This window comes from Sardina pilchardus, chromosome 20, assembly GCF_963854185.1.
Source record: "Sardina pilchardus chromosome 20, fSarPil1.1, whole genome shotgun sequence".
NCBI lineage: Eukaryota > Metazoa > Chordata > Actinopteri > Clupeiformes > Clupeidae > Sardina > Sardina pilchardus.
In genome coordinates, this window is record NC_085013.1 from 29,186,443 (window position 1) to 29,202,708 (window position 16,266).

General features: G+C 40.4%; 1 protein-coding gene across 3 annotated transcripts; it reads right to left on the reverse strand.

Annotated features, from left to right (window-relative positions):
• Positions 1 to 294: 294 nt before the first annotated feature.
• Positions 295 to 12,054, reverse strand: LOC134067031 (phospholipase B1, membrane-associated-like). Of its 3 annotated transcripts, none has more exons than XM_062522060.1 (17): positions 12,016 to 12,054; positions 11,690 to 11,741; positions 11,483 to 11,563; positions 8,294 to 8,387; positions 7,846 to 7,904; positions 7,614 to 7,681; positions 7,266 to 7,309; positions 7,020 to 7,140; positions 5,298 to 5,349; positions 5,025 to 5,105; positions 4,868 to 4,933; positions 4,657 to 4,748; positions 4,039 to 4,120; positions 2,402 to 2,503; positions 2,011 to 2,106; positions 1,352 to 1,423; positions 295 to 875 (listed from the first exon to the last, which is right to left on the reverse strand). In XM_062522060.1, exons 2-17 carry the CDS (start codon positions 11,714 to 11,716, stop codon positions 822 to 824), a joined length of 1,191 nt encoding a protein of 396 aa, XP_062378044.1. In that variant the 5' UTR covers positions 11,717 to 11,741; positions 12,016 to 12,054; the 3' UTR covers positions 295 to 821. The 3 variants fall into 3 exon arrangements, with proteins under 3 accessions (XP_062378044.1, XP_062378042.1, XP_062378043.1); XM_062522058.1 differs by having other exon boundaries at positions 11,973 to 12,023; XM_062522059.1 differs by lacking the exon at positions 12,016 to 12,054 and adding an exon at positions 11,921 to 12,001.
• Positions 12,055 to 16,266: the final 4,212 nt, after the last annotated feature.

The window sequence follows — 16,266 nt, forward strand, 5'->3', positions numbered from 1 at the left end:
GGTGGGAAAAATAACATTGATGTTCCATTTGGAGGTGTTTCACTGTTGTACACACTACAGCCTTCTTTAAAATGGAGTTCATGTGGAAATAGTCATCAGATAACCTAATCATGAGTTGTTGCTCAACAAATTGTTGTGCAATAAATCATGATTTTATGAGGTTGTATCGAACATTTGGTGACAAAAGCATACATCTGTTATCACAAATCCTCTCAAAGAGACTTTGACCAAAACTGTGATCTGATTAATGGGCATGCTGCATGGGTACTGACAAACTCTCATTAGCAGGCAGAGTTAGAATATCTTATTTATTGTCATCAGTATAACATGTCAATAATTTACACTTTAAATGTAACACAACGTACTGTAATACAATGAAACTATTATAACTGATGTATTAACTAATGAAGTAGTAAGTACTTAGTACAGTACTTACTTACTTTACTGATGAAGACTTATACTATACATATTGTAAGTCGCTTTGGAAGAAAGCGTCTGACAAATGCTATAACATGTACATAAACTGTACAGTGACATTTCTGTTGTACAGTCCACAAAGAGTATCACATCACAGTCATGTCAACTGGAGAAGAGAGATGCTGCCTTCTGCTGGCACTAGAAGGTCACTGCAGACACTAATTCATAAACAACAACTTTCATGATATAAATAAATAGACTAATCTATTTACAGCTTCATTGTAACATTTACACCAAGACGGCCTACAGGATCAGGTGAAACATGATGACATGACTGCAAGGTATCAGTGTCCAAATACTACAGCCAGGGAAGTGACGAGAGTCAGAAGGGGAAAAGCAGGTCCTCATGGAGCAGCCGAGCTCAGAGCTCTTGGCCTTGTGCGTATGTAGGGGTGATCCTAGAACAAAATACATTCAACAAACATACTGAAATGACAGGGCAGCTATGGAGATCACCATCTTACTGTCAACGCATACAAGGTATGTTGTTACCAGCTGAACTCCCTCAGACATTACTGATTAAAGCACTTCAATAGACCATTCATTCAACTCCTATTCAATGTGAATGCAGATTTACACTTTAAAAATAGAGCTTTACACCCCCTCAAAATGAATGTGTTGAAAACGACACATCACTGTGTCCAGATAGGGACGGCACAGTTTGTGTTGTTTCCAACACATTGCTTTTATTATTTGTTATACAATATGTGTCAAAAATCACACAACTTGTGTTGTTTTTTTAACACATCACTGTGTCCAGATAGGGACGGCACAGTTTGTGCTCTTTCCAACACATTTCTTTTTGAGAGTGCACTTTAAAGTGTTAAATACAGCTTCATCTTCTGATTTATCCAGAATGATGCAGATTGATTACCGTTGGAGGGCAGATGAGTGTCACAGAGGTGGTCAGGTTGGCCAGCTGGACTTTCTCACCATCCTGTTGAAACTACATAAGGAGTGAGGGCATTAAACGCACACCAGGTTCGCACATTAAAACATCAGACATTGACATTGTTCATGGAACTCATGATGGGTCATTCTGTCAATGATGGGCCAGCATGTGCAGTTTAAAGCAACACTAAAGCACTTTTGCTCTGTTGCACACACACTATTTGTTTATCCAGCAAATAACGATGTCTATGCGTTTGAGTATGTTGCATGATTCAATGAAACTATGTATTATGACATCGAAGCAAGTCACAATAACAAGTCATTTATAGTATAGGTTATAGCCGATAGAGAGCCGCGAAGCGAATGCAGAAGTGCCGTTCACCCTGTTACGAGTTGATGTTTCCAAAATCCTTTCAGTAGTTCATTATTTTTAGGTACAAAAAACTCTTCAGTGTTGCTTTAAGAGTAGTCATGTACTTGTATTAATATAATTATCATGAGTCTGAGGAACAATGTCACTGTGCGAAAGTGCCCATTTTGGCATTATTTAGACACAAGAGTTAGACCCATGGACTACACATCTGTAGATCCTCCCAGTCCCGATTGATTGACAACCTCTGCACAACACGCCCCATCACTCACCATGTTGTTCCACAACCCTTTGGCCATCTCCTCATGGCCTTTGACACTGAAATGGAAGCAGTCAGGAGCAAAGTAACTGAAGTCAACCGTGCCATTCTAGACGCAAAAACACAAACACAATCACAAGGAGTTTTAGACAAGGACTTAAAACATTCATTTTTAGCAGAATACATGATTCTAATAACCTGGCAAGCTGCTGTTTTTAGCACTTTGAGATTCATTGAAAATCGTCATAATCAGCTCATTATTCAAGTTACAATAAACAAGTCTTCTCTATTTAATGTCAATATTATTATTATTAGTGGTAAATGCATTGAATGGTAAGATTCAGACTGTGCTGGGTGCAGTGTCCTGTAGTCTCAGGTGTCATGGTTAGTCACTATGCCCTTACAGGTAACTTGGGTAGGTCTGTGCTGGAGAGGTAGGGCTGAAGAACCACTGCGAAGTCATTCTTGAAGAAGGTTGAGGAGTTGAGGAGTTCCTCTAGCTTAGTCTGTCATGAAAAACACTAAATTAATATACAAGTTTCAAGGGCCGTCTAAGACTCCATCCAAAATATTCTCAGTCCCGAAATGAGACACCTCTACAGAGCCATAGACTACTAAACACTGAGGAGGTTCTCATCACAGAGCCATAGACTACTAAACATTGAGCAGGTTCTCATCACAGAGCCATAGACTACTAAACACTGAGGAGGTTCTCATCATTTGGAATTGTCATCCATTTTGGATACATGTGATGAGAACCAGTGGCCTGTGGTGAACTATAGTGAACCTCACACCTGGCATGTTGCTACAGGTGCGTGTTTCCCAAAACATTAGTTGCTAACCTGCTAACAACTTAGTTGGTTGGCAGTGGGAAATTGCATTTGTAAATGGAAAAAATATACAAACTATATTTTCCCGCTTATATACGCGTTCTGTCTACGTCCGGCGCTTCAATGAGGTTGAATTGGACTGTAATTAAGATATCTGAGAAGTTAGATGGCAATGTTATTAGGAGAAAAACCACGATTTATCTGACTCCATAAGATAAGAATATTGTACCTCTAATAAATTACCAAACTAGTTTGTTAACTATGGCAGAGTATGGACTGGCACACTAGACTTTAGAGATATGCAAACTGCGCGAGGAGAATTAACCATTTATTAGGCCTTGAGCCTTTGAATGTAAGAGTAAAGTAATATCAGTAATTATCCTTAAACAAAGGAAACAAAAGGAGAAAGTAAACTTAACCTCAAAACAAACAATAAACTTGGACTTAAACCTTAACAAGTTACCAAGTTACAATGCTACATACACCAGATAAAACAATGTATCAAATAACCATAAAGAAACAAAGAGATAAAGAGAGAGAAAAAGAAAGGGGGGGGGGGGAGAGAGAGAGAGAGAGAGAGGCCGAGAGGTCAGCGTGACCTCTTGCCAAGAGCAGAGCAAAGAAGAAGAGAACGATAGCCAAGAGAGCGAGGTGAGAAAAACTCTCAAGTTTTATCCATCACCACCCCCGACCCTGTGGGTGTGGTGTGGGTGTGTCAATCACCTAAAGTTCTCCAGAGTAGTTATTATTCTACAACTATGTACAGTATAAATACATTAGATTGCAATGAAACCATGATCAGGCAGTTGCCCACATTACAAGTGTTAATTGAAGACCAAACATGATTACATTCGCAACATACATTTTAGAAGTATTTCAGGTTGTCAATTTGACTTTCACTGTATCGATGGAGGAAGTGGTGATGGCTGCTTGGTGGGGTGCCGGCCACAGCCAGCTAAAACAATAGCGAGCCATCGAGTCTCGCATAGATTTAAATTAGCACCAAAAGGCATTCAGTTCTAATCTGCCTCAAAGGAATGTGAAAATCTGTCTTTACACATTGCAACCAACAAAGTTGCTAACTTAGTAACTATGGCTTTGGGAAACGCAGCCCAGTACGATGACCTATTGTATGATGAAATATGCACAGGAACAGAAATACACAGAGCAGATTAAGAACTATGATCACTGTACAGCAATCTAGCGCATACCTGGAACTCGCGGTTGAGTGCTACAATTTCTGTCAGGTCTGTCGAGTTCTCAGCTGGTAACGCCAAACAAGAACAGAAGACTCTGTAGACAGACGATGAGAGGGTCTGAGAACCATTTCTCATTCACAACTAAAAACATACCTAGTGAGCACTGGGCACAGAAGATCTAGCTAAAATACCATGCACAATTTTGTGTGTGAAGGTTTATCATGGATAACAAAATGCATTTAACGAGTTGATGATAAGAAAAGGCATGCAACACTAAACTACACTAAGTGCCACACTAAACTACACTAAGTGCAACACTAAACTACACTAAGTGCCACACTAAACTACACTAAGTGCAACACTAAACTACACTAAGTGCAACACTAAACTTCACTAAAGTGCAACACTAAACTACACTAAAGTGCAACACTAAACAAACAAAAAGGCAACAATAAATAAAAAACAACTATCTGCCATCATTGACTTACTGTGTGTGTGGACTGGTCAGTGATAATTATGTGTGTGGACTGATGGTCAGTGATAATTGTGTGTGTGGACTGGTCAATGATAATTGTGTGTGTGTGTGTGTGGACTGGTCAGTGATAATTGTGTGTGTGGACTGGTAAATACTTTTGTAACTGGCAGGCCTCTGTTGGCTTCTGAACTTGTCTCAGTGGCTCCATGGTGAACATTTGCACAACGTTCACAATCAGCCGTGGGACCTGCATGGGGAGAGATACAGTAGGGCAGAAACAAAGGCATTAGCGTCAGGCAGGATTTGTGGAGCTTACGCATCATACGACAGGACAACATCTACTTCCTGTGTGAGGCCAGGCCTTACCTCGTCCATCATCATGTGCAGAGACTGGTTGATGTTACTGATGAAGTTATCCACAGAGTAGAGTGTCTGGTGGGGCGGAGACATGTGTATTAGAATGCCATATCATTGTGGATAGAAATGACTGTTCAAGTGACTGTCAGAGGTAATGGTAGCCTACTTTGTTTTTGCAGTAGTCACAAATATCATTCGATCCAATCAGCACAGTGACAAGCTTCCAGTCGTCTGTGAAGTTAATGGCCTAAACAAAAAGACAATACAGATTAAATGATTAAATGACAAACAGGCACACATAGAGTAGCCATAAACACAGTGCAGCCATGCAGGGGTAAATATCTCAACAAATGTGTGGGGGAAAGTGTCCACTGTCCACTGAGGAGTGAACACCATGTTTAATCGGTATACGGTATACGGCAGAGAAAAACAGGCTTACTGAATAGTTTTTCAAGGTGTCAATCAGGTTTCTTGCTTGTACAGGAAAGTCACTGTGAAAACAAAAAGACTAACTAACTATATGCAAGTGATGAAATGAGTGAGTGAATGAACGTTTGACGACACTATATGTCCATAAGCGGTAACACTTTACGATAAGGGTACATGAATTCTCATTAATTCATCCCTTAATATATCATGAATCATTATGACTTAACATGAATTAAATGATTGTCATTAATGAATTCATGCATAAACAACGCATCATCTCTCAGGTAAAGTGATGAACAGGTTGTGCTTTAAAATGGTGAATGAAGTTTAGTCATGCATAAATAGTCAATTTACATTAATTAACGGTGAATTGCTCATGATGAGTTCATCATGTTTGTGGCCCCTCAACTAAAGTGGTGAATAATGACATGCATTTAGAGAACTTTTACAAGTTGTATGTATGTTCCATCAGTCACCACAGGGTATTAAAGAGGAATAATGCAGGATTGGCGATTTCATCTCTGGTTTCGGTTTCGTTTTTCGTTTTCGCTCGTTTTATGCTTGCATATTTCTCTGCAGAGCTTCCCCGACAGCTTTAGCGTGTATATTTATACATATATAGGCTATATATAAATATATAAATTGCAAGCCTGGTTCTTCTTGTTCCTTTCGCGTCTCTGACTTCCAGATGTAAACAGCAAACGATTGTTTATCAGAAAGTTGCAAGGTTGTAATAGCGGATAGGGACACTAGGGGCGGGAGGAAATGTGACTGTTTTCGATAAAACTGGTCAGTCAAGCAAAACAACGATTTCTAAGCGATTTTATGACTATGAAAGAGTTGCATAGGGTCTCTTTAATAGGTGTACATACTTTAATAACAACCTGTTCATCACTTTACCTGAGGGGCCACAGACATGATTAACTAATAAAAATATAATGCTTAGCTAATGAGGACATGCCTATATTTAAACAATGTGGATTCTTCGATATTCTCTGAAAATGATCTTAATTAGTTCATGATGAGTTAATGTATAGTTTGCTTACCCCTTGGAACACATTTCAAAAAACTAATTTCAAATTCATTGTCTGTCATTAATGACAGACAATGAATTCATGTTAATCAATGAGATTTTCATGTATAATTAATGCATGAGTTAATGAATTAACTCACAACATTCAGTTAACATGAATTCATGTGTAATAACTTTTCTTTTTTCTCCATGACATGAATCGTCCACGATTTTGTCCGACAAAAAGTCATCATGATCATGCTTAATTAATCATGATTCATGATGATGTGCCAACCGTACTTAATGCTTAAGTTAAGATGATGAGTTGTTTATGCATGAATTCATTAATGACAATCAGTTAATTCATGTTAAGTCATAATGATTCATGATATATTAAGGGATGAATTAATGCATGATTCATGCATTAATTCATGCATTCATTCATGAGAATTCATGTACCCTTATCTTAAAGTGTTACCCAATATTTTAATGCCATTTCAGGCAATGGAATAATGTTTCCTTAACCTGCTTCATAATTTGCTAAAGGCTATCATTTTGAACAACCTGTTGATTAGTCTATGAATAAAAGCTTATCTGTTGATAAAGTCATCCATATGTGTACTGTAAATATGACAATGACATGCCTACTTAGATGACAGGAGGGATCATTGTACTGTGTAGCCTACGCTGGTCTGTAACAGGTCAATACAAATCCCTTACCCACTGTTGGCCCCGGTAACGGCCAGGTTAAGTCCAGTCTGACTCAGAGTTGTGGGTTTTCCAGTAATACTGAACGTAGGGGAAGGGCCGGTCACATTTGGGTTAAAGAGCTTCACAATATCTGGAAGGGAGGAAAAACTTGTTCCTTTTCAGCAAGCTTAACTATCGTAAACTCCATCAGTCATAAACACAATAGACGGTTTCATCTGCCTTCCTGATAGAGAAGACATCAACATCCCAACTTACTTGCAAGGGTGATAACATCGTCATATGTCCCCTGTCCTCCGATGCTATTCAGAAAACATCACAAAAAAACATAAAAAAAAAAAAGAGAGTCCGATTAACATTCAATCAATATCCTGTTGTCAGATTAATTAATTTCACATATAATGTCAAAGGTAGTCACTGCTTCCAACTTTGTTAGTGTCCTCATATCATATAGGATCCTGCGGTTATGCTATACGCTAGGACCTGATTTCATATGACAGAATGGGCTGATTTAAAAACAGCGAGGTGAAATTGATTACATTAAATAAAGTCTACAAATAACGATTTTAATTTCAGAAAAGGCACTTTAAAGTTACTCTACAGTACCTCCATGAAAGTTGGCGATATTCAATGGGCACTTGCGCAAAGCTGGACGCATTGGCTGCAACACCAGTCTGAGATACAAAAAACAGAATACAGAAATGAATAAATTCTCTCTCTCTCTCTCTCTCTCTCTCTCTCTCTCTCTCACACACACACACACACACACACACACGCACACGCACACACGCACACACATTTAATTTGCGTCTACAGTACAGAGTCTAGTTCTACTCACTGTCAGTGAGTCCCCCAGTGCTGCAATGACCTTGATATCTGCGGCTTTCACCAACTCAACTGAAACACAAACAAAACCTTTCAAGGAAACGCCATCCACTGCTCCACTGAGCCGAAGATGAGGAACCTGACCATCTGAGACTAACGTGCTCATTTAGCACAGCAGTGGCAGCCATCTGAGCCTGGGGCAGAAACGTGGGAAGTGGCTGCTGGACACTGACCTGATGTGGGTACAGAGGACGAGGGGCTCACACTGACCTGATGTGGGTACAGAGGACGAGGGGCTGATGTGGACACTGACCTGATGTGGGTACAGAGGACGAGGGGCTCACACTGACCTGATGTGGGTACAGAGGACGAGGGGCTCACACTGACCTGATGTGGGTACAGAGGACGAGGGGCTCACACTGACCTGATGTGGGTACAGAGGACGAGGGGCTCACACTGACCTGATGTGGGTACGGAGGACGAGGGGCTCATGTCGGCACACTGGAAAGCACGCTGATGATAGACGCCACTAGCTCTGATTGTGTGTGGGTCCACCTACAGGAGACAGGAAAACAGAAGCACACTAAGCATGAAGAGCATGTATGATTTTAGTCTCGTTTCACTATGTCTTCCCACCCAAACAGAATCTGCGTCAGTCAGCTGATGACATGATGCCCTTGGGTGTGACTCGTGTTTAGCTAGAGGTGAACAACAACTGATCCAAATGGTTCTTACTTTTTAAGAGACAATAGCAGGCTATTAGGACCATGGAGGTATTATAAGAACTGGAGAAAGTGAACAAGTCCCGCCCCCATTCATTTCAATGGGAATGCTAGGCTAGTGAAAATTTCCAAAATTGAACGATTTTTTCAGGCTTCAACATGGCGTTTCAAGCAGGTTTCAAGGGGCTTGTTTCCGGTGCCGTTTTACTTAGCCAATTAAGTGCCAGGTTACTGATTGACGTAAGGTACAGAAGGAGAGCTCGTGCCCACACTAAGCTTGTGCATGAGCTGAGGGTGGAACAGCCACCAATCAGCATGAGGAAAACTATGGGAAAACGGCACCGGACATGATGTATTTCGGGAAAATACCTGTCATGTATTTGGACACTCACTATGCTGGCAACTAACACCATGAAAAGATCCAGTCCATAATCCAATTATATCTTTAGGTCCAGTTAAATAATAATAATAAAAATAATAAAACACCTGCAATTTTACTATGACTTATTCATCTGTGTTTTTTGTTTGTTATTGTTGAATGATGGTTCTCTCAACTGCAAAGATCTGTTCCAGAATCAAAAACCCAACGGTCTTCTCAATTCAAAAAGTACAGGAACAGCCTGTAACACCAGCCATTTTCCATGTTCTTTTCCAACAATGCTTTGCAAATTACAGTTCATCTCTGTATAATCAGACACATAGTTTGCATGTCCCAAAATGCACCTCTCTTTACAGTTATCTGTTGTATTTTAGTAAACACAGATGGTTCCTGTAAAATATTGCTGTAAATGTGCAGAACATTTTAACAGTGTACCTACGACAATGGTGGAGATATACCGTAATTTCCCGACTATTAGCCGTGGATTATACATTGATTTCACAAAATTTCTTCAGCTATGAGGTTAATATACGGGGACAGTTAATATGGTATCAATATGGTTTTATTTCTTTTAACTAACATAAAACACTGTCCTGCGGCTTATACACAATGCGGCTTAAATGCGGGAAATTACTGTACATTAAATACTTTTTTTTTTATCTGACCGCAGTCAGAAAAATCCCCAAAGACAGAACAGCAGACTTCATATCTCATATGCTTATATATTCTCTATATGTATTATTCACCTTTATCTCTTAATATTGAACTTTTAAGCTTTGCACAAAAAAAATCCTATGTATTGTACTGTCTGGTGTTTGCACAAGATGGCAAATCAAATCTCTTGATTCTTGATAGTTCAACACAGCTTTCCAAGTTACATTCACATTCAAGTTCAAGGAAGATACTGTATGCCTTTCACCAGCCTCTAAACAAGACAATCAACAAGCCATAGGGGACACTGTACTCTACCAATGTGTACAAGCCGTAACAGAGCTTGAGTCACTCATGGGGTGATTGGCAGTTCAGGCTGCGTTTAAATACTTGCTAATACTCTTCAAGCCTGGAAGGCATTCCTTCACACTTCACCTGAAACTTCACATCTTAAAGGGATACTCCGCCATTTTTGGAAATACGCTCATTTCCCACCTCCCCTCGAGCAAAACAATCGATATCTACCTTGTTCCCGTTCATCCAGCCATTCTGTGAGTCTGGCGATACAACTTTTAGCTTCAGCCTAGCATAGATCATCGAATCGGATTAGACCATTAGCTTCTCGCCTGCTAGCTTCATGTTTAAAAGTGACTAAGATTTCTGGTAATTTTCCCATTTAAAACGGGTCTCCTCAAGTTAGAAAGTGCAATAAGACCAACTGAAAATGATACCTGGCGTTTTTCTAGGCTGATTGGAACTACACTCTCATCTGGCGTAATAATCAAGGCAACTTGCAAACGTACCATAGGCGCAGTGATATCGTACGCAGCATCTGAAAATAGTCCCCATAGACAACAAGCAGTAGTAGTGCCAGTAGTTTGCAAGTTGCCTTGATTATTACGCCAGATGAGAGTGTAGTTCCATGTCAAATTAGCCTAGAAAAATGCCAGGTTTCATTTTCAGTTGGTCTTATTGCACTTTCTAACTTGAGAGGCATAATTAATGTAATTTTGAAAAGATCATCTCTTTGCTGCATTATTCCTGCATTAGAGCGGGTCTCATCTCTTGACCAATCCTACTCCTGCATTAGAGCGGGCCTCATCTCTTGACCAATCCTACTCCAGCATTAGAGCGGGCCTCATCTCTTGACCAATCCTACTCCTGCAATAGAGCGGGCCTCATCTCTTGACCAATCCTACTCCTGCAATAGAGCGGGCCTCATCTCTTGACCAATCCTACTCCTGCATTAGAGCGGGCCTCATCTCTTGACCAATCCTACTCCAGCATTAGAGCGGGCCTCATCTCTTGACCAATCCTACTCCTGCATTAGAGCAGAGAGGGTTAAAGGAATATTTCGGTATTTTACACTTTAAGCCCGTTTTCTGTATTGCCTAGAAAACGAGTGTTTGACACCGAAATCTCGACGATTGAGCCTGTTTGTGGAATTTGGCAGCTTTAGAATGGAGCTCTGTATGGCTTTAACATTGCTCGCTTTGTGCATGAACTACGCTGTCCTTAAACCTAAACGTTCGTTTTTAAAAATGTGCAGCTCACCGAGTGGTTACTGGTCTTCAACGATCTTCTATAGCAAGTTAAGCAGCGAAACACAGTTTCTGTCATCTTTCATCACGATTTTCGAAATCCCGGACGTACTTTTTCAGATACCTCACCGTGTGTGTCTAATATAACACTATAGAATTTGAATTTCACTGCGAAACTTGCTATAGAAGATCGTTGAAGACGATTTGAAGAGACCCTGTGATGTGCTGGACGAAGTTATCCACAGAGAAGAGTGTCTGGTGGGAGAATTACAGCTGCTATGCATGGAGTCCTAGAACTGCATTTGTATACCAGTAGAGTAGTTTATATCTGCACATATGGGTCTGTGTAGTGTGTACCTTGTTTTTGCAGTAGTCACAAATGTAATTTATCCCAATGAGGACAGTGACCAGTTTCCAGTCCTCTTTGAAGTTCATGGCCTGAGAGCAAAAAGCAAAAAAATATAGATTTGGTAACAATAAAGATGAACTTGAAGCCTACAGATCAATAATAAAGAAAAAGCCACTTATCTATCCTCTACTAATCTGTCCAAAGAGAAGGCTTACTGAATAGTTTTTGAAGGTGTCAATCATGTTTCTTGTCTTCTCAGAAAAGATTCTGGGGAAAACAAACAAAAAAGTAGTTAAGTAGCCTACACATTCTGTGATGGAAATGTGTGTGCATTCACTAATGAAATGAAAAGGCTGTCCAATAGCGTTCACACTCGGTCTCTTCTTTACACAGCCTGTTGTCCAAAATGCTATCAAAACTAGAAAACGTAATTTCGAGGAAATTACCAGTGCATGCAAAAGCAAGACATAAGATAAAATGTGAAACAATTCAATTTACATCAATTTACAAACAGTTGTGGACAGAGGAAGGTGAACAGGACCTGTGTCTAGTCCGATTGTATGCTTAAAGCTTGAGACAGAGTAGATGGGGGGGGGGATTCTAATTACAACTCTTCAGCCAGGCAGAGCAGCTAATTGGTGAGATCACCTGTGTTAAGTGTGTGTGTGTGTGTGTGTGTGTGTGTGTGTGAGTGATGTAGCCTAAGTGGATGTAAGGAGTGTGGCTTTCTATGATGCAGTGAAATGGGGGAGTTAGTTAGGTTAAGGTGAGAATGTTGTGGAGAGTGTGTGTGTGTGTGTGTGTGTGTGTGTGTGTGTGTGTGTGTGTGTGTGTGTGTGTGTGTGTGTGTGTGTGTGTGTGTGTGTGTGTGTGTGTGTGTGTGTGTGTGTGTATGAGTGAATGGGTAGACAGAGAGCAGTATAATGCAGGTTCAATTTAACTGGCTGTCAATTAAACTTGATGGGGCCGAGCAGCTGGCTCTTGACACAGGTGCAAATCAGCTTAATCAGCATCCTCTGTGAGTGCAATAGACCTCTGAAGTTCGCCTACAAAAAAACTGCCATCTTTGAGATTCGGTATCTGGCGATTTTTCCAATGGGAAAATAACATGGGGATTTTGAATTATCGCACCTCTTGCGGGGACGATAGTCTTAAATGCAGACGTTTTCCTGAACACACTTTTGTCCTCCGCCTTCTTGTGCATACTGTGATCTCCAGTAGGCTACGTGAAGTCGGCACACTTACATTTTTGCTACCCCAAAGCTAACTGGCTAACTAACTTAATGGCAAATTGCATGGCAAGTTAGCTCTGGGGTAGCAAAAATCAAAGTCTGTCGCCTTCGCGCACCGGAGATCACACTATCTTCTTGAAGGCAGAGGACAAAAGTGCGTTCAGGAAAACACCTGAATTTCCGATTTTGTCATCCCCACGAGAGTTTAACAGGTGTGATAATTCAAAATCCCCATGTTAATTTCCCATAGGAAAAATCGTCAGATACCCCTGCTGAAAAAAACAGCAAGAAACCAGCTTAGGCTGGTATCTGGTTTTAGCTGGTCTTTGCTGGTCTTTGCCCAAAACACAGTTCTTATTGCTGGTCTTGCTGGTGTAGCTGGTTAGGCCACCAGCTAGACATGCTGGCGTGACCATCTGAGGAAGCTGGTCGTGCTGGTGTGACCAGCCTGTCGTTTGGGATACAGCTGGTTTAAGATGGTCATGCTGGTGACCAGCCTGTCCAGCTTGACAAAGATGGTCAAGCTGGTTTTCTAGAATGACCAACATAAGCTGGCGTGGCCAGTAAAAACCAGCAATGTAGACCAGCAACACCAACTAAAATGACCAGCTTAAGGTGGTACGACAATCAAAACCAGCTGAATTACCATCATAAGCTGGGTAAACCAGCTGAAGGTGTGTTTTCGCGAGAGTTTTGCTGGTCTAGCTGGTTAACCATCATAGGGTGGTCAAATAAGCTGGTTAACAAGCTGGTCAACCAGCAAACCACCTTTAGCTGGTCAGGCTGTTTTTTTCAGCAGGGACCGTATCTCCTTATATGGGCAAAGATGGTAGCCTTTTTGTAGGATTTTCAATAATCGCACCTGTTAAACTCTCGTGGGGATGATGACATTTGAAATGCAGACGTTTTTCACTACACAGTTTTGTCCACTGCCTTCTAATGGATACTGTGATCTTCGGCAGGTGAAGACCGCACACTTTGATCTTTGCTAGGCCTATCCCAAAGCTAACTTACAATGCAACGTTTGGTGACAAAACCATAGCCTAGGCTACATCTGTTTTCACAAATCCTCTCAGAGACTTTGACCAAAAATGTGATTAAACGGCATGCTGCATGAATAGGCTACTTACAAACTCTCAGTAGCAGGCAAAGTTAGAATATGTTTTATTTATTGTCATCAGTATAACATGTCAATCATTTACACTTTAAATGTAACAAAACATACTGTAATACAATGAAACTATTATAACAACTATGTATTAACTAATGAAGTAGTAAGTAGGCCTACTTAGTAGCCTACAGTACTTACTTTACTAATGAAGACTTACTAATGAAGACTTACACCAGAGAGGGTTAAAGCGGAGTAATGAAGGATCTTTGCTTACACTATACATATTGTAGGCCTAGGCTACTGTAAGTCGCTTTGGAAAAATGCGTCTGTCAAATGCTGTAACATGTACACTGTTAAAAAAAAACCTGTAAAATTACAGTAAAGTACTGGCAGCAATTATTCCAATAACTGACTGTATTTGTACAGTATTGATACTGTAAAAAGTAATTACAGGAAGTCACTGTATGCAATATTACAGTATTTTACTGTACAAATACAGTCAGTTACTGGCATAATTGCTGCCAGTACTTTACTGTAATTTTACAGGAACCTAAATTACAGTAAAATGCTGTTTCTGGATATAAGAACCATTCATTTGGTGAAATTAATGACTGCAATGCAAATTGCAAAACAATGCAAATTTATTAGCACAATTATAAAACATTACATGTTTGCACATAAGCATACAGAAGAAAGTTCTTTGCGGAACACCTATGCAATGCTCATTGTTTGTGTATCAGGAAGGGGCCATCCCCAAACTGTTCCCACAAAGTTTGGAGCATGGAATCCAAAGTCTCTTGGTTAATGCTGAAACATTCAGAGCTCCTTTCACTGGAATTAAGGGGCCAAACCCAGCTCAGGGATGGCCCCTTCCTGTTCCAACATGACAGTGTATCAGGGCGCAAAGCAAGGTCCATAAAGACCTTTGGGATGAATTAGAGCAGAGACTGAGAGCCAGTCTCCTCTCCCAACATCAGTGTGTAACCGCACAAATGCTTCTGGAAGAATGGTCAAAAAAATCCCATAAACACACTATACAAATTCACACACCCTAAGGATTAAGAATGGGATGTCACTTAAATTCATACGTGAGTCAAGGCAGGTGACCCAATACTTTTGGCAAAACAGTGTATGTGTTCACTGACATGAAATGGTGTGTGTGTGTGTGTGTGTGTGTGTGTGTGTGTGTGTGTGTGTGTGTGTGTGTGTGTGTGTGTGTGTGTGTGTGTGTGTGTGTGTGTGTGTGCCTCTGAGTTGATCTCGATGAAGCATCTACAAAAATACCAATAAACAAGTCAATCAACAATATTCATTCACCTTTGAATAAACACAAGGGTTGATGCAAGTTCATCCTGGTATTCCAGGTTGAACACATAATTAGAAACATAACACATCCAACAGAACAGCCAGCCCAGGGAAGAATGAGGACCCTTCACATATGATTTGTCCTTCAGTGGAAACCATCCACTTGCTCTTTGGAAGAGTTGGGTCTTCAAGAGCTTCATGTATACAGTACAATATGAATCCCATTCAGTGTCCTGTCATGCATTATGTCATCTCATAGGTTGTTGTAGCTGTCCGGCTGGCTGGCCAGTGTGCTGCTTTGGACCGTAGTAGTGGATGGTGCTCTCCCGTGTGATGCATCCTCTGTCTTAACTATCTGTTCAAGTGAAGTGGCCACAATACGTTTTCCTGTTGCTTTTGGAGAAGTAACGATACTGCATCTAGAGGGGGGTCATAGAATGGTGTAAACTTACATCAGACAAATTAAACTAACAATGTAGGCTACTGTAGGCTATAGTAGGCTGCAAATAATACATGTACATTGTAAAGTTTTGGTTGCCACTGTACAGATGAAAATGTGAGGGAGGCATAGCCAAGTAAAAACAACAGTATTTAAACTATGCCCAGTGTTAAACCCAGTATTTTTTCAGTTTTCAAAGACAAATATTATAATAACTATGTAATTAGGCCAGGCCATGAACATGTGAAGTCAATACAAACAGGCCTTTGCCACCATTTAATCAACATTCAGCAATTATTTCAAGTAGGCATCACATTAACTCTATACAGAATTAGACTATGAAAATGTGGAGCAGGCAATAGTAGGCAATGTCACTAGTTAATCAACATTCAAAAAGAAACTATTTGGAAAATGTAGGCTATGTTTTTGCAATAATTTAAAGACCAGAAATAACTTACGTCATACACACGAATGTGATAGGTCAACTCGCCCGGTGCGTTGAGCCAGCTACTTCAAGCAATCAACCTGTGGGTAGTAACACAACACAAATAAACTTTTGGTTGCAATGATGGGGTTATCCGATTATAAACTGTCTAGCAGTTATCTGTCAGTAAAGATTTTAAATCAGCACTTCGTATCGTCACCAAGCAGCAGTAGGAGTTAGACATTACCGTTGCGGTGGTGAGACATGATGCAGGCACAGGA